The following is a 19,354-nucleotide window of genomic DNA, read 5'->3' as shown; positions in this document are numbered from 1 at the left end:
CAGAGTTCCATGAGTTCCATGAGGGGCTTCAGGGAGCACTACTAGTAAGGGAGCAAGGGCAGGCAGAATCCCCGGACCCTCTGCACCTGCTTAAAACACAGTGGATCAGGTTTTATTTTTTGAAGAAATCTGGATAATTAGGGGAAAAAATGATTTGAAATGTAACGACCGTTGCAACCAGATGATCTCTAAAGTCACAGGCCTGTGACTCTAAGCTGAAGTCATGAGCAGGAAAACAACGAGGCTTTATCCCACAAACCAAAATGCGTTCCTATTCTTTGGCCCAGCATTTGTAGCCCTAAGAATATATTACAAGAATGTCATTCAAAAACAAAACACTTACCTACCCAAATGTGGGACATCTCAACGGTCAAAACAAGGGACCAAAGAGTTAGGTAAAACATAGTATAGTATCTACAAAAAACATTATTAATTTATTAATTCATGCAGATGTCTGAGCATTCGTGCATTTAACGCATACTAAGTATAATAATTAGTGGTGAAAAGAATAGTCCTCCATGCTCAAGAAGTCTATGAAGGAAACAGAGGGGCAAAGAAACTAAAATGGAAACCACTGTGTCAAGGCTATAATGGCCGAACTGCCAGCAAGGGGCCAGGCCGCCTGGGAGGCAGGGGACACGGAAGCACACTTTGCTATCAGTATTTAATGTGTATCCTCCTAGAAGGATTACTACAGACAAGGTGTGCCTGCCCTTTGACCTCTCTCCTGACCCTGGTTTCCCTTTCCTCCCACCCTCTGGCTCCCCACCTCTGCAGACACAGGAAACTCTCTGACAGGCTCCAGACCTGTGCTGTGATTTATGTATGCAGAAACAGACCCAAGAAGCTACAGCAGTTTTTATTTTTGGGGGGAGATGAGGGAAGGCAGAATTTTTTTTTTCCTGTTTTGGTTTGTTTTGTTTGGCTTTGGGGGTGGTGTGTCCTTATCTTCCAAAGCACACAACAGGCAGACACCAAAAACTAAAACTGCTGGGTAACCAAGAAGTGAAACTGCAATAAAAGATCTACCTGATGCCACCAATCGGCCCATAATAGACATGAAGTACTTTCTTCCAGAGAGACTGAGGAATTTAAAGAGGTTGAATGATATGACCACACTGGTATGAATGAGAGACAGACCACCAGCCAGGGAGGCCCTGTCATGTTCAGGAGCAACAAATGATCCACTAGGCATGGAGCTGGGCCCAGACAGCAGGAGTGCACACGACTGTGGCCAGTGACGGGCACCTTGGCAACAGCCCTTTCAGGCAGGTCTGCAGGAGGCGGCGTGGTATGGAGGCAGGTGAGGCCTCCAGCAGAGTTACTTTGCCTGGATGTTGAAGCTGGGTAAACTTCAACTTTCAAGTTTGGAAACACGGTTAAAATCTTATTATTTTTTTTTAAAGATTCTTATTTGACAGTATAGTTACAGACAGTGAGAAAGAGGGACAGAGAGAAAGGTCTTCCTTCCGTTGGTTCACTCCCCAGATGGCTGCAACAGAGGGAGCTGTGCCGATCTGAAGGCAGGAGCCAGGTGCTTCTCCTGGTCTCCCATGTGGGTGCAGGGCCCAAGGACTTGGGCCATCCTCCACTGCACTCCTGGCCCACAGCAGAGAGCTGGACTGGAAGAGGAGCAGCCAGGACTAGAAACCGGTGCCTATATGGGATGCTGGTGCCACAGGCAGAGGATTAACCTAGTGCACCATGGCGCCAGCCCCAAAATCTTATTTTTGAAATGAAAAGAATTTGAGCGCTGAAACACAATTTGTCTGTGCTTTGAAGACCATTCTATCACCACAAACCACTTAGCTGGTTCTACACTTGCACTTCGATCATGGATACCAGGTTGGAAGCACCTGACAGGCCACTGCCAAGGAGCTGGCTTCCTCTGACAGGCACAGCCACCACCTTACCTCTCCAGATCTACTGGTCTCTATCCTGACAACTGCTGGCACACTTCTCAGGTAGGCTTCCAGGGTTGGGTAACCCAGCTGTTTGAAGGGGATCCAGTCTCCAGTCAAGGATCGGTACTCTCCTTGCAGCCGGGGCAAGGCGATCCCATTCTTATGAGACTGCAGAACAGCCCGCAGCATCTTGGAAACCAGATCTGCTTCCAGCATCTTCGCCTGGAGGAACACAGTACAAAGTCACCATAATATGCCTCGTTAGTCTGTGAAGTCGAGTAGATTTTCAGAGCTGAAGCTTGTCAGATTACTCCATACAATATTCCTGAATAGTTTCTGTGCAATTTCAATAAAGAGAAATGACTGCTGTTGGTAGGAAAAAACCAGAATACTGTGAGAAGGCAGGGGAAGGTCAGGCACAGAGACTGCCCCAGGAGTTAAGAGTTCAGGGAATTTTTCCCAAGCAAGGAGAGGCCTGCCGTCCTGAACATGGACTCTGCCAGGTGGCTGCGGGGCTGGGTGTAGCTCTCAGCCCAAGAAGGAACAGGCGTGCAAAGGCACAGGGGTGAGAGAAGACATGGCGTATTCTGAGCATTCCAGGCTGCTAAGTGGCTGGACAGGACTAAAGGCGACTCCAGGCTAGGGGCTGGGGGCCGGGAGCTGGGGGCTGGGAAGGGGAAGAGCTTGAGACGACTACGTCATGCTAGAACACTTGCACTTTAGCCAAAAATAATGTGGGCTCTTCAGGGGATTTTAAATAGGGGCATAAAATGATGAGCTCTGCATCACAGGAAGATCACCAGTCAGCAATGGAGGAAGACACACAGGAAGCAGAAAGATGAACAAATTGTAAGAATATATGGAGCTGTGGGGGACCTGGAAACAAGGCCTGGGAGCTGAGAGGTGGTCAGGAGGTGGGGTCAGCAGGAATTGAGGGACTGGCCTGGATGGTGAAGGGGCTCCCAGTTTCCACCTGGGAAGCATGGTGGACAGCAGTGACTCACACTGAGGTGGGGTAGAGACAGGTTTGCAAGAGGAGAAGAGAGCATCCACTGGGGACACACGGAGGCTGGCATGCCTGTGGGAGAGCCACGGAGACACCTAGACTGGGAACTTAGCTTAAGAGGTCTGAGCTAGTTACAGACTTTCTGACCTCCAACTAATAGGTGGTATCTGCCATCCAGGGAGTCAAAATAACGTACAGATGGACCCCTGTGGTAGGCTGTTGTTTAAAGGATGGCAGAGGAAGAGTAAGTTATAAAGGTTGAGAAAAGGGGAGTAGAGAGACAGAAACAGAAGACAGAGTCATATACACAAAAGGAGGAGAGAACCAAGAAGAAAGGCATGCTCAAAAGTATAATACAAGGCAGGCATTTGTAGTTAATACGTAAGCTGAGATGCCTGCACCCCACATCAGAATACCGGGGTTCAGTCCTCAGCTCCACTCCCCATTCCAGCTTCCTGATGTTGCAAACCCTGGGAGGCAGCAGATGATGGCTCAAGTAGTTGGGTCCCTGCCATCCACAAGAGAGACTTAGGCTGAGTTTTTAGCTCCCAGCTTTGACCTGGCACAGTCCCAGCCAGTAAAGCCATATTTGGAGTGAACTAGCATATGAGAGCTTGCTGTCTATCTATCCCTCTGGGTCTCTCAAATTAAAAATAAAAAGTGAGGGGCTGGCGCTGTGGCATAGTGGGCTAAGCCTCTGCCTGTGGTATCCGTATCTCACATGGGTGCTGGTTTGTGTCCCAGCTGCTCCTCTTCCAATCCAGCTGCTATGGTCTGGGAAACAGTAGAAGATGGCCCAAATGCTGGGGCCCCTGCACCCACACGGGAGACCCAGAGGAAGCTCCTGGCTTCAGATCAGCCCAGCTCCAGCCATTGCGGCCATTTGGGGAGTGAACCAGCAGATGAAGACCTTTCTCTCTGTCTCTCCCTCTCTGTAACTCTATCTCTCAAATAAATAAATAAATAAACCTTAAAAAATTAAAAAGTAACATACAATGCAGACAGATCAAGCAAGAGAAAATATGAACAGTGAATTTTGGTACTTAGGAAATCAGCAGGGACCCTAGCTTAGGATTCCCACCAGTCAACAGCATGTATTTTTCAAGATCAGCCACTCATATTTCCTTTGGACTAATGACCACAGCTGCTTTCACTGTTTTTCTTTTAAAATGTATTTATTTGCAAGGCAAGAGCCAGGTATTCCACATGGTTTCCTACATGGGTGCCAGGGTGAAGGCCAAGAGCCAGGCGCTCCATATGGGTACCCTACACGGGTGGCAGGGGCCCAAGTACTTGGACCACCATCTCCCGCCTTTCCAGGTATATTAGCAGGACGCTGGATCGGAAGCAGAGCAGCCAAGGACTTGAACCAGTGCTCCAATATGGGGTGCTAGCATCACCAGGCTGCAGCTTAACCCACTGTGCCACAATGCCAGTCCCTGCTTTAGTTTTGAAAAGCAAAAAAAAAAAAAAAAAAAAAAAAAAAAAATAGAATGGAGACATATTCAGAGAATAATGCTCAGAAAGTTGGGAGAGGGGCTTACTGGGAGGCCAGCCGTGGGCAGTGTGCAGTTTTCCTTCTTTAGTGCTATCCAACAGCGTTTTCTGTGATGATGGAAGCACCCAATACTGCTGTCCAACATGGCAGCCATGAGCCACATGTGGCTTTGAGCATTTAAAGGGTGGCCAGGATCATGTGGCTTGTGGTTGCCATACTGGACAACACAGAATTCTAGACAAGCAGGCTTTTCTTTCTCTAGCTTAGAGAACAGAAAAGAAGAACAGCACACAATTCCAGAAATTTCTTATTTGCCATTTAAAAAAAAGAAACAAGGGGCTGGTGCTGTGGCATAGTAGGTTAATTCTCAGCCCACGGTGCTGGCATCCCATACGGGTGCCAGTTCAAGTTCCGGCTGCTCCACTTCCAATTCAGCTCCCTGCCAATGGCCTGGAAAAGCAGTGGAAGATGGCCTGTGTGCTTACAAATAAATAAATAACTCCTTAAAAAAAGTTAATGTGAAGTACAGGGAAGTACATAATTAATACTTAGATTTTCATTTGCTATTTAAACCTTGATATCATTTGAGCATTTGTAATTAAGAGCATCCACAGGAACTGTGGATGTTCTTTTTCCTGAAGACTTATTTACTTATTTGAAAGGCAGAGTTAGAGAGAGAGGGAGAGACAGAGAGGTCTTCCATCTGCTGGTTCACTCCCCAGACAGCCACAATGGCTAGAGCTGGGCTGATCCAAATCCAGGAGCAAGGAGCTTCTTCCTGGTCTCCCACATGGGTGGCAAGGGCCCAAGCACTTGGGCCCTCTTCCGCTGCTTTTCCCAGGCCGTTAGCAGGGAGCTGGATTGAAAGTGGAGCAGCCAGGACTCGAACCAGTGTCCATATGGGATGCCAGTGCTCCAGGAGGCGGCCCACCCTGCTATGCAACAATGCCGGCCCCAACATTAACTCTTTACAAATAGTCATCACCAGCACCAATAATATTTAATTAATAATGCAGTAAGAGAAAGATCTATACTAGGTCTTTTATTTTTACTCAACATATATACAGAGATTTTATATATAACATATAAACATATATTACATAAACATTAACATATTCATTTAGGTATAACAACATTTATATAAAAAAAGATAAACTCACTTTGTGTGTAGTGTTTCTTGAGTTTTGAAAAATATAAACACTCATTTAATCGATACCACAGTCAAGACACAGATGTTCCTGTCACCCAAAAAATGCTCCCTTATGTGGATCCATACGTGTCAAAGTAAAACAACAACAGCACGGAGAACAAAAGAGAAGAAGTACAAGTGTATCACTGGAAGGCTTTCAAACTATACATGAAGCAGTATAACTTATCTGAAGGCAGACTGCAATAAAGACGTAAACTCTATAGCAACCACTAAAAGTGTTGTGTGTGTGTGTTTTTGGTTTTTTGTTTTTGTTTTTTTTTTTTTTTTTTTTGACAGGCAGAGTGGACAGTGAGAGAGAGACAGAGAGAAAGGTCTTACTTTTCCGTTGGTTCACCCCCACAATGGCCGCTGCGGGTGGCGCGCCAAGCTGATCTGAAGCCAGGAGCCAGGTGCTTCTCCTGGTCTCCCATGCGGGTGCAGGGCCCAAGCACTTGGGCCATCCTCCACTGCACTCCCAGGCCACAGCAGAGAGCTGGCCTGGAAGAGGAGCAACTGGGACAGAATCCGGCGCCCGGACCAGGACTAGAACCTGGGGTGCAGGTGCCGCAGGCGAAGGATTAGCCTATTGAGCCACAGCGCTGGCTTTAAAAGCAGCATAATAAGCCAATAGTAAAGATAAAGTAGAACAAAATAATACTCAAAAAGAAGGTATAAATGCTAAAAATTAGGCAGAAAAAAAGGAAAATAACAACAGAGGTAAATAAAATAAAAAAAAAAAAACTAGCAAAATTAGTCATACCAGTAATTACATTAGGGGCGTTGCTGTGTAATGGGCTAACCTGCGGCTTGCTAGACTGGCGTCCCATATGGGTGCTGGTTTGTGTTCTGGCTGATAACTTCTGACTCAGCTCCCTGCTAATGGCCTGGGAAAAACAGTGGAAGATGGCCCAAGTGTCTGGGCCCTTGCCACCCATGTGAGAGACCAGATAAAGCTCCTGCCTTTAGTCTGGCCCAGCTCTGGCCATTGCAGCCATCTGGGGAGTGAACCAGCAGATGGAAGATCAACATCTCTCTCTCTTTCTCCCTTTCTGTAACTCTACCTTTCAAATAAATAAATGAATCTTAAATAATTACATTAAATGTAAATGACTGAAATATCCCAGTAAAACATCAGAGACTGACAAAGAGGATAAGAAATAAGACTTAGCTATAAAATACCTTCAAGAAACTCACTTCAGGTACCGACAGCCTTGCCTTCACTGCTGAGGAACAGTTTGGGTTTTTTTTTAGTTTTTTTCCCCATACTCTTTGTTGAACTCGTTACTTAGTATAGGGTTAATCTTATGTGTATAAAGCTAACTGGAAATAGATTTTAGTGAAAAATAATAGGAATAGGAGGGGGAAGAGGAAAAAGGGTGGGAAGAATTGCTACATTTCTAAATTTGTGTTTATGAAATGCATGAAGTTTGATTACCTTAAATAAAAGGTTTCTGGCGGAAAAAAAGAAACTCATTTCAAATATAAATACATAGTTCAAAGTAAAAAGGAAAAGACATGCTATATAAACACTATATCAATAACAGAACAAGGGATTTTACCAGGGATAAAAAGGGACATCACACATGATCAAGGAGTTAGTCCATCAGGAAGATGCGGCAATCCTAAGTGTAACTAAATCAGAACACACAAACCTGCTCTTTTAAGAACAGATTCACAATTATAGTTGGGACTTTGAAACTCCCTTCTCAGTGATTGCTGGAACCAGCAGGAAGGAGCACTGACCTACACTATGAATGACACTGACCTAATAGAACTGACAGAATTTCCTCTCCAACAACAGTAGAATATACACTTTTTCAAGAGCACATAGAACATTCACCAGTACAGAATCCATTCTAGGGGCTGGTGCTATAGCGTAGAAAGTTGTCTCTACCTGCAGTGCTGGTATCCCACATGGGCGCTGATTCAAGTCCTGGCTGCTCCACTTTCCATGCAGCTCCCTGCTAATGTGCCTGGGAAAGCAGCAGCAGACGACCCAATACTTGGGCTCCTGCACCCATGTGGCAGATCAAGAAGCTCCTGGCTTTGGCCTGGCCCAGCCCCAGTTATTGCGGCCATCTGTGGAGAACCAGTGGATGGGAGATTGACCTCTCTCTCTCTCTCCCCTTCTCTCCCTGAATTCCTGTCTTTCAAATAAATAAATAAATCTTTAGAAAAAGAGAATATATTCTAGGACTTAGAACAATATTCAAACGATTTTTAAGATAATTGAAATTAGACAAAGAATATCCTGTGACCACAGTAAAATTAATTTGGGTATCTGTAACAGATATGTGAACAATATGTAGGCAATATCCATATATTTGCAGACAACATGCTTCTAAACAACCAAGGGTCAAAACCTACCCCCTCAAAAAATTCAAAAAATATTTCCAATAAATGAGGACACATATATAAAAATTGGAGATTGTACTTAAAGCATTATTGACAGGGAAATTTATAGCAATTTATATTAGAATGGAAGAACTGTGCTAAATCAATGCTCTAATTGCCTACCTTGAGAAAAAAAAATCATATAAAAAGGAAGCAGAAGGAAATAAAGATGAGGTACAGAAATCAACACTGAAATGATGAAACAGAGCAATAATGAAAACGAAAAGCAGTAGAAGCAAAAATCATAAAACCAAAACTAGTTCTTGGAAAACATCAATAAAATTGATAAACTTCTAGGAAGATGAATCAAAGAAAAAAAAAAAGAATTCACAAATTATTATGATGGGACTGAGCCAGACACCATCAAAAGAGATCCTAAGTTACAAAGAGCAAGTTATACCAACAAATTTGATAAATTAAATGAATAAATGCATTGAAAGACACAAATTTTAAAGTTCACTCAAAAAGAAAATGTTAACATGAATATTCTTACATTGATTATAGAAATTGAATTTACAGTTAAAAACCTTCACACAAGAAAAACTCAAAGCTCAGATCTCTTGACTGGAAAATTATACCAAACATGTATGGAAGAATTAATACTACTTTTATACAAACACTTCCAGAAAATAGAGGGAAGGAGACTTTTCTGAATTTATTTGATGCATCCAGCATTATACTGAGAGAAAACCAAAGACACTGCAAGCAAGTAAAGACCAACGTCCTTCATGAACATAAATGCAGAAATTCCTATCAAAAGATTAGCAAACGAGATCCTGGAGAAGGCATGCGAGGACATTAACTCTTTCTCTCCATTTGAAAGAAAGAATCCAACTTCCTCCAGGTCTCCTATGTGGGTGGCAGGGACCCAAGTCCTTGGGCCACCTTCCAGTACTTTACCAGAGAGCTAGATCTGAAATGGAGAAGCTGGGACTCGAACTGGTGCTCCTATGGGATGCCAATGTTGCAGGCAGTGGGTTAACCTGCTGCACCTCAACGCCAGCCCCGCTGGCAGTTTCTTACGAAGTAAAGCATACATTTACCAATACAATCCAGCAATCTCACGTCTAGGTAATTTCCTAAGACAAATGATGACACATGTCCACACAAAAACCTGCACATGAAGTATATAACGGTTTTATTTATAATTGCTCCCAACCTGGAAACAATCCAAATGTTGAATCAATCTCGTATAGAGAACAGTGGAATACTATTCAGCAATAGAAAGGAACAGACAATTAATACATACAATATGATGACTCTCACATGCTAAATGAAGAAACCAGACACAAAAGGCCAATACCATATGATCACGGGAACATTCTGGAAAAGGCAAAATTGTAAGCACAGAAATTAGATCAGTGGTTGCCCAGGCCTAAGGATACAGAGAGAGGAATGACTGCAAAGAGGGAACAGGTACCTTTTGGGGTTGACAGAAACCTTTTGATTTTCATAAATTTTTGAAAAAATTCATAGAATTGAAAACCAAAAAAAAAAAAAAAAATTAAAAAGTGACACTTACTGCAAGTGAAGTTTATCTAATAAAAACCTGAAGTTCAAATTGTGCCCATCCGAGGCAGCTCTCGCAGCTCACAGCCTGTCCTGGCTCTCGATGGCACCAATTCATTTTCTGTCAGCAGAGTGCCTTCTGCCTGGCATTTGGAGCCTCACCCATGTTCCTGCACTCACCAGTCCATTCCTCTTTAAGGGTGAGCCATCCTCCATGGCACGAACACACTACCGTTTGTTTATCCATTCAAATGCCGGCAGATGTTGGGGTTGCTGCCAATTTGGGGCTATTACAAATAAAGTTGCCTTGGGGCCTCAGTTGTAGGGTAGAGGTTAAAGCCACTGCCTGCAATGCCGGCATCCCATATGGGCACCAGTTCATGTCCCAGTTGCTCCATTTCCCATCCAGCTTCCTGATGATGGCTTGGGAAAAAGCAGTGGAAGATGTCCTGAGTGCCTGGGCCCATGAAACCACATGAGAGACCAGGAAGAAGCTCCGGGCTTCAGTCTGGCCCAGGCCTGGCTACTGTCACTATTTGGGGAGTGAAACAATGGATTGAAGATCCCTGTCTCTCTCTTTGTTTTCCTCTCTCTGTAACTCTGCCTTTCAGATAAATAAGTCTTTCAAATCAAACAAAGTTGCCTTGGACATTCAGGCTCAAGTCTTTAGGCAGACATATGTTTTTATTTCTTGGGTAAATTCTGAGAAGTGGGCTCTCTAAAAACCCTACATGCGCAGTAATTCTGGGAGGAAAGTATTCTCACTCTATTGATTGAAAACCAAGGCGCAGAAACATTAAATGCCCAAGTTCTCACAGGATACAAGGAAGCCAAGATTATGACCCTTGTCTATCTGACGCCACGCCCACATTCCTACCTCACATCACCCTGAGATCAGCAGTGGCCTCCACCTCGCCACAGGGATGGGTGGAGCCGGTGCTCTAGACACAGATTCACCTATGAGAAAGGACGGCGGAGGAGGCTGCACACCTCCGCCCTGCCCCCAGCCCACACTCTGAATGCCTGTGCCAGGGAGCAGGAGAGGGGTCCAGCGGCTTTGGGACCTGTCCTTCATGGCTGCCAGATGTTAACACGGAAGTATGAATTTTGGTTTTTAAATCATAAACTCCTCATGACAAGGGAAATCTGATTTACCAGTCTGTGACTCAACAGTCAAAGGTCACCAAATTTTTACTGTATGGTTATTTCCTCAAGTAGTGACCACCAGAGTGCAGGCTGGCCAGCTGCTCAGGACCACGCCCACCCCGATTTCTCCCTCTGGCCTCCAGCCTCCCCATCTTTGTGACTGTCTCTGCCCCTCGATACGCATCAGTTCACGTAGAGCTCTTCTGAGTCACACTGGACGCTCCTTCTTTGTGGGCCCGGGCTGTTGGTAACCATTCTGAGCAGCTCTGACCTCAGGGGGGCTGTGCACATCTAGGGGGTGCACCTGTTTGGGTGTGAGCAGTGAGCCTGAATCAGCCCGACTACCTGCCTGGCTGACTCCTCCTGCCAGACCACTTTCCCACTCTGAGAAAGCAGGGACTTCCTAGGGCTCCTCCTTGCTCTCCTTGCAGAACACGGGCTCCACTCCCACCGCCCCAGCTACATCGGGGCAGACAGCTCTCACTAATCTACAGGGGGAGAAATCCATGATAATGCATTTTACTGACTAAAGCATGAACAGAACCCCAGTATGATGCTGAGGTGGAAGGGCAGGTCTAGCTCCATATTTTTAATTTTTTTTTCTTTTGACAGAGTGGACAGTGAGAGACAGAGGGACAGAGAGAAAGGTCTTCCTTTTCCGTTGGTTCACCCCTCAATGGCCGCTACGGCCGGTGTGCTGCAGCCGGCACACCACGCTGATCCGAAGCCAGGAGCCAGGTGCTTCTCCTGGTCTCCCATAGGGTGCAGGGCCCAAGCACTTGGGCCATCCTCCACTGCGCTCCCCAGCCACAGCAGAGAGCTGGCCTGGAAGAGGGGCAACCGGGACAGAATCTGGTGCCCCAACCGGGACTAGAACCCGGGGTGCCGGCGCCACAGGCGGAGGATTAGCCTAGTGAGCCATGGCACCGGCCCATAGCTCCATATTTTTAAAAATGTGTATTTATTCACTTTTACTTGTGTGAAAGCAGAACAACCCACAGCTGGGGCTGGGCCAGGCTGAAGCCAAGAGCTAGGACCTTTATCTGCGACTCCCACGGGTGGCAGTTTTACAAGTATTTGAGCTATCACCTCCTGCCTCCAAGGTGCTCATTCGCAGGAAGCTGGATGGGAAGTGGATTGGGACTTGTTCTCAGGGCCTGCAATATTAGATGTGGGCACCACTTCCCCACCCAGGTCTGGCCCCAACCTAAAGCTAATCAGAGGCCCACTCTATACAGGCTGCCCAATAAAACAGCCTTCTCCTTGTACCCTCAGAAGAACAGTTCTAGAGCGCTGTCCCGGACATGTCCCCTGCCCTCCTTATCTCTGCTCTGAAACAGCTGCCAGCAGAGCTTCTCAAACAGGGTACTTAATTTGGGGGTGAGAGGTGGGGAGTGGCAGCAAGGGCCCCACTATCTAATTGCCCCCAAGCAGAGGAAGCCGGGGAGCTCCAGCTAATGCCTGCTTCTCTACACCCTTTCTCTTTAAGCACATCTTCTGTTTCAGGCCAGAGGCTCTGCCAAGACACAGGAGATACCTTACGGCCCGATCCTAACTCTGCCATCCTTTTGGCCCAGGACTCCCAGACACGTTTCATGTAGATACAAGGTAGGTGTCTACCGCAAGAAGCTGCTAATTAAAGAAAAATTAAAAACCTGTGCAAACCTAGGGCACACAAGAGTTCATCCTTATTTTTTACCTTTCCCACCCTTTCTGACCTCATATTTGCCTCAGTCCATTTCCTGGTGACTGGTAAATGTTTTTTCTCAATTAGACTTTCTCTTCCATACCTGACCTGAGAAAGGCTCATGCCACACACATATTTCTTGCTCCCTTAATACATAATAAGGCTAAAAATCTGTATTTTTGGGACCAGCGCTGTGGCACAGGTTAAGCATCCACCTGAAACGCCAGCATCCTATATGGTGCCAGTTCAAGTCCCAGCTGCACTACTTCTTTTATTTTTATTTATTTATTTATTTATTTGAAAGTCAGAGTTACACAGAGAGAGAAGGAGAGGCTTCCATCCACTGGTTCCCCCCCCCCCCACCGCAATTGGCCACAACAGTTAGAGCTGCACCAATCCAAAGCCAGGAGCCAGGAGCTTCTTCCGGGTCTCCCACCTGGGTGCAGGGGCCCAAGGGCTTGGCCCATCTTCTACTGCTTTCCCAGGCCATAGCAGTGAGCTGGGATTGGATGCAGAGCAGCCAGGACTCAAACCCAATGGGATGCCGGCAATGCAGGTGGCGGCCCCACCCGCTACGCCAGATGAAGGCCCCTCCCTGCTCTACTTCTGATCCAGCTCCCTGCTCACATGCCTGGGAAAGCAGCAGAGGATGGTTCAAGTGCTTGGGCCCCTGCACTAGTGTGAGAGACCTGGAAGAAGCTCCTGGTTCCTGGCTTCAGATCTGCTCAGCTCCAGCCGTTGCGGCCAATTGGGGAGTGAACCAGCAGATAGAGGACCTCTCTCTCTCTATCTATAACTCTGCCTCTCAAGTAAATCAATAAATCTTTTTTTTTTTAATCTGTATCTCACATTTGCTTTAGTAGTAAAGTTCCTAACACGTGGCAGAGGATGTGTTGTGATTTGATTGGGGGGAGGGGCAGGGGATTGCAGGTCTGAGCTTGCCTCCCCAAGTGTGACACCACTGTGCAAGGAGCATTTGTTTCCTGCGTCAAGCCCTTCTCCCGGGACCTGGTCTCTGGATCTGTAAAATGAAAGGGTTTGGGGTTAGTGGTTCTCATCCTCTGCCCCAGTGATGCGTGATGATGGACAGGCACCACCTCCAGGGTGACTGTCTTGGTCTATGACAAAGTGTCTTGCTGAGACTGGCTGACCCACTGATCCTCTGGGAATCCATCCTCTGCACAACACAAGACCCAGGGTGGACCTCTCATCCACAAAGCCGGCCACGTCCCTCTTCTACTCAAAATCCTCTGTGCCACCTGTTGCAGGCAAAAAGCCAAAGTCCTCACAGTGTCCGAGAGAGCCCCGATCTGCACCCAGCTCCCCATCTCCGGTCTCCGTTCTCCTTCCTTTCACTCTCCCTACTCCACCCCAGGGCTCCCTGCTTCTCCTCGAGTACGCCTGGGAAGGCCTCTCCTGCTGGCCTCTGCACCCGACACCCCTCGGCGGGGAAGTCCTCGCAGCTTGCTGCCTCACTTCTTCAGAAATTCGCTCAAAGGGCCCCTTCTCGGCGAGGCCTTCCCTGGCCACCCTATGGCAAACCACGGCGGCCAGGCCAGCTTCCCCACGCTTGGGCTTCCCCCTGCAGCGTCTGCCACCGTCGACACGTGTTCCTTCATGGTCTGTCTAGCTCCCGCCAACGTGAGCTCCAGGGAAGCTGGGCCTTGGGTCTGTTTTGTTCACTGCTGAACCCTGAGTGCCTGAGTCACAAGGGCTCAGCAAACACAGTGAGTGAATGAAAGCTTCTCCATCTACCTAACACCCCTCCTCTTCTCTCCCATTCACTAAAACATTACATAATGGATGTGAGCTGTGACGGGCAGAACCTTGAGTCTGACTTATTAAAAACTACTGGCACTTGGTAATGGTTGCTATAAACTGGACGAGACAGCCAAGTGTGCCACCAAGCGGTGGCTGCAAAGGCAGCTGAACTATTTCCCCCCATGCTTGGCCCTGGTGAGGGGCCACGGCATTAGTGCACAGAGCCCACACATGGCCGTGGGCAGGAAGCTCTGCTTGGACACTCACACACGCAGTGTGCTGATGCTGCTGGATGCATCAACACACACTGATGCTCCTTTCCTAACTCCTTCTGCTACAGCTGGATAGTCAGTCCACCAAGGGATAGCAGAAGCATAACCACCAGTGCGTGAGGTTTCAGAGCGCTGCAAAAAGGACCTGGTACTTGAGAAGGCTGGGCAGCCGTGCCGGGTTGCATGGCTGCGGTCTGTAAGTTATGCTACCGTGCATGGACAGTGGGACTCTCTCTTTGCAAGCAACTTTTAGGAAGAAGGGGCAGCCCCTTGGACTGAGAGCTGAGGCCCTCAAAGCTGGTGGGGGGTGATTAATGCAGGAAACTCTTGAAGCAGGGACGCAGCCATCTTCAGGTGTGTGTCCTGGTCTCCCGCTTGACAGTCTCTTCCCTCTGCTTCACCACACCCACAGTGGCTCTATCACTTTAGGCATTCAACAACACAAAAAGTTAGAGCTTATAAAAATCATTAAACTTCTAATCTGAGCTTGGCTAAATCCTTGGCCATCGAGGCATTTTCTGACAACGGTAATTACACCCTCAAGGCACACGTGAACACTCTTGTCTGCCACAGACGAAGTTTGCTATCCTGCACACTGCCCTGTGGAAGCACAAGAGGAAGCTGGTCATCGGAGCTTCAACTTCCAGTGCCTGAAAGACAAGAATCTAGGCGTCCTCTCCAAAAAAGCTAAGATTGGAGGCTTCTCTAAAATGGCTCCCCAGTTTTGTGAAGTCGCCATCTGGGTCTTTCAGCTCTCTATCCCTCTTATTCTATCCTCTGGAAGTGTTGTGATAAACGCGTGTTTATATTCCAGAGCATCTGAGTTACTTTTATTTTGTGAATCTGAGCATGTCCTGCAACCCTGGTGACCCTTAGTTAGGTTGTTGTAGACTAGAGTCTCAGGCTCAAATCCCTAAGAGTTTCCCCTGACCAATAAGAGGGCTGCTTGAGTTGAGTAGGAATCCTAAGCAGTGTGGTAGGTGTTTGGCACCGCAGGTAAGACACTGCTTGGGACATCTGCATCCCCTATTGTCAGCTTCCTGCCAATGCACAATCTTGGGAGGTAGCAGATGAAGGCTTAAGTACTTGGGTCCCTGCCACTCACATGAGAGAACCCAGAATGAGCTCCTGGCTCCTGGCTTCAGCCTGCTCCAGCCCTGGCTATTGAAGGCATTTGGGGAGTAAACTAGCAGATGGAAGATTTCTCTCTCTCTCTCTCGCTCTCTCTCTCTCTCCTTTTCAAATAAGGTGAAAATGAAAATAAAGAATCCTAAACAGCAAAAGGGTGGACAATTATTACATCACAGCACTTTTGATTTCAAAAACTGACCAACGCCAGCTCAGGCAAGAAGGAAGAAACTGGCCTGGCAGATTTTCCCTTCCTTCCTCTTGTTCTTTGTCCTCTCCTTCTCTTGCCTCTATTTCTGAATTGAAGACTCCAAAGTAGAGTTATATGTGCTTTGCACAGTAATAGTATTCAGTAGTTACTTAAGAAAGAACTTTTCCCTAGAAGCATGTTGTGGACTGGAAACGATCTGTGAATATGTGTACTAAATGGCTAAGGGTGCAATGAGACAAGAATTGGTATACTGGTGAAACGTCCAGCACCGCATTAAAAATTCTTTTCCCCAGATCTTCTTCAAGCCTCATTAAGATGCTTACGAATGGAACAGCTTGGTGAGAAAGCCAGGGGATGTCCTTCAAGACTTCTCACCTAACCAGTAGACAAAAAGTCACTCACTACTTTGGCAAAGGGACTTGAGGTAAGACTTCCTGCCTGGCCACAATTCTATAATGTCCCCCTGGACCCTGCCTAGCTTAGGGAAACAGCACAGGCAAGCCAGGACAGGGAGTGGCAAGACGCATGCAATGCAAGCGGGCATCCTCACCCCACCTCCTCCAAGCTCTTTTCAGCTTACAAATGAGGAAACTGAGACCCAGCGCAACTGCTATAGCTCTCACATATTATGGCTAAAACCCCAATAAGATCCCTGGCCTCTGGCTCCCAGATGAGGGCTTCCTTTCAGACAGCTGCTACTAAGGAATGGCCTTGGCTTCTGACAGCAAATTCTGCCTCGGGAACACTGGCAACAGCCTTGGGGCTTAGTGACCGGTGCCACGCAACAAGGCTCTACCACGTTCCACTCTGAGGGTCCAGCACCCACATCCAGAAGCATCATCAACTACTGCAAAATCACTGTACTATCGATCATCGAATACTTCCAAGATGACAAGACTGCACTGAGAAGTGGGGGCAGGCAAAAGGGAGGCTGATCTTCAGGGAAACAGTACTCGAATCATTTAAACACCCTAAAGTCATTCTCACTATATTTTAAACCTTGTAAATTCACAGCTTTTCTCTTTAAAGTCTGCAAATGGTCAGAGAAAGTCTAATTTTGAAGAACCCGGCTTCAATGGAACCTGCAGAAATGCCTCCGACTGTCTACTGAAGCCACTTGTTCAGCCACTTGCGGGCTATCTCTTCCCACGGCTACTGCTGCCCAGATCTTTGGCCAAGCCGTGAGCCTGGCTCTCAGCTGTATGTTCTGTTCTGGAAGTTTCTCTTTGCTCAACTCTTTCCAACTGTACTCTCCGGCTCCTCTTCCTTGTCACATTTTGCATGTCACAAATTTGAGCTGCAAAATCCCCAAACCTCAGGAATGATTAGGGTAAATGGAAATCAACAAGTAATCTCTCTTACCTTCTTTAGTCAGCTGCTCAATTTTTAAAGTCCCTGGACATCTTCTTAGGGCATGCATGTACTTCTGGTTACTTGTTGCCCTTCTCCTCAAAGACACTATTCTTGCAAGAAGCCAGGACCATAAAGCCCCTCATATTACTAATCAATGGACCCTAGTCTCAGAGAGGGAAAGTTTTTGCTCTAATGACGTCTCATCTCGTAACAGCTTCACATGCAATTACAGTCTACTTGTTAACCACCTGGCACATAACGGCCAGGCAGTGATTAATGCCTTCCAGTGGTGGATACTTCCTTAGGGTTTTTCTAGGGAGCACTTTTTTTTTTTTTTTGAGCTTGCAAATTCAAATACCAAGTTATTCATGATTCGTGCGTTTTCAACTGCCCTCCATGAGCGCATAAGTGAGGGGTTTCTATAAATCTACTTTCTACAGACAACACGCTAAGTGGCTGAGTCAGGAGTTTGGGCCTTTTTTTTTTTTTTTTTTTTTTTTTTTTTTTTTTTTTTGACAGGCAGAGTGGACAGTGAGAGAGAAAGACAGAGAGAAAGGTCTTCCTTTTGCCATTGGTTCACCCTCCAATGGCTGCCACGCACTGCACTGATCCAAAGGCAGGAGCCAGGTGCTTATCCTGGTCTCCCATGGGGTGCAGGGCCCAAGCACTTGAGCCATCCTCCACTGCACTCCCGGGTCACAGCAGAGAGCTGGCGTGGAAGAGGGGCAACCGGGAAAGAATCCGGCGCCCCGACCGGAACTCGAACCCGGTGTGCTGGCGCCACAAGGTGGAGGATTAGCCTATTGAGCCACGGCGCCGGCCAGGAATTTGAGTCTTAACTCTAGTTCTCCTATTAATGATCTGTGACCCTCTGAGCAAGCCACTTTAGGTCTCTTTCTTTTCCCTGGGAAAGATAAGGGAAGTGAGCAAGAGCCAGGATAGTCTCAACTTTCCTTGAATTCCTTCAAGGCTGAAATGGGACCCCAAGAGTGAACAGAAACCAAGAGTTTGCTTACTCATGACTGACTGCACAGGCTGAAACAGCAACTTTGCCCGGAAGTCACATTGCAGATCATTAAGTCCTCCTTGGCACACATACACACCTTCATCTAAAAGCTGCAAAAGTCATCGTTTTTTAGTTTGAGAGACAAATTTCAAAAATATGTGACCCATTGGGGGAAAGAATTAAGTTTTCAAAAGAACAAGAGTGGGACGCATGGAAGAAAAAAGGTTTGGCACAAAGAAATAAAAACCAACTCGTAAATAGGAAGCTCAATCTCACCCCACTCACCACGGGACTTGTGCCCCATGAAACTGTCCAATGCAAAGCACTCATTGTCTACATCAAACCTCAGTGCTTGGAAAATCGCACTTGACCAAATACAAAGTATTTTGTGTGTATTTGTGTGTATTCGATCACAATGTATGTTTTCTTTACATTCCTATTACAAAGAGAATTTAAGACACAGGTAGTTCAAGGAGTTTAAACACAGTAGCTTATTCAGCTGTGTCCAACCAGTGTACTTCAAAGGGCATTAGCAGGGATGGCCTTCCATCCCAATCTAGAGGGATGACCCCCGAAGGCACTGCCAGCTGCAATCTCACAGTTCCACTGTGTTGAACAGCAAAGTGGGAGGCCATGTGCCACCACAGGGCCCTGGACTATGGCACAGAGGACATGAGTTCTAATCCAGCTGGCACCAGGAGCGATTCCCTACAATCAGCACAGAACATGTAACGGATACTCAATGAATGTCAGTTAAGAAGAACTGCACAAATCTTCACCTTGTACCACTTTAGCTTATACAGGAATTTAAAGACCACAGGGATGGGTCAGTGATGTCCCTGCCCTCGACAAAACGGAAATTCACTTATGTAACCTATGGGCATTTAGTACAAGGGAGTTACCACGGCTTCATCACTATCAGGAGCCAAAGAGTTTAGACTGGTTACCCTGGAGAAGGCATGCAAGGAAGTTAACTCTTTCTCTCCATCTGATAGAAAGAAAAGCAGGCTCGGAGAACCTACACAATGTTCAAGATCACACAATTAGTAAACCGAGAAGCCCAGATTCCAATCCAGTCCTGCCAAGTCCACACAATTTGTAGTACGCAACACACAGACATAGATGACATAGCCAGCCCAGGATGACACAGGGGTCTGCGTTCAAGGTTCACTTTTCCGGCTAGGTTGCTGCCTATTTCAAGGCAGAAACTCTGCAGTCCTTCCACCTGCACCTCTGGGAGGGGCAGGGTCCGTGGACTGTCGGGTTAGGCAAGCATCAGAACCCTTCTGT

At 46.8% G+C, this 19,354-nt stretch overlaps 1 protein-coding gene across 2 annotated transcripts in view; it reads right to left on the bottom strand.

Moving 5' to 3' along the window:
• The window catches only part of TDRD7 (tudor domain containing 7), a 71,468-nt gene that overhangs the window by 51,309 nt on the left and 805 nt on the right, over positions 1 to 19,354 (bottom strand). For both annotated transcript variants that reach the window (XM_051856279.2, XM_070054746.1), the window contains one exon: positions 1,914 to 2,126. In XM_051856279.2, the coding sequence (XP_051712239.2) occupies positions 1,914 to 2,120 (207 nt within the window). In that variant the 5' untranslated portion in view covers positions 2,121 to 2,126. Of the gene's footprint in view, positions 1 to 1,913; positions 2,127 to 19,354 lie in introns of those variants that run through there.

The sequence above is a fragment of the Oryctolagus cuniculus genome, chromosome 1, assembly GCF_964237555.1.
Source record: "Oryctolagus cuniculus chromosome 1, mOryCun1.1, whole genome shotgun sequence".
NCBI lineage: Eukaryota > Metazoa > Chordata > Mammalia > Lagomorpha > Leporidae > Oryctolagus > Oryctolagus cuniculus.
This window is presented reverse-complemented; position numbering and strand designations above follow the sequence as displayed.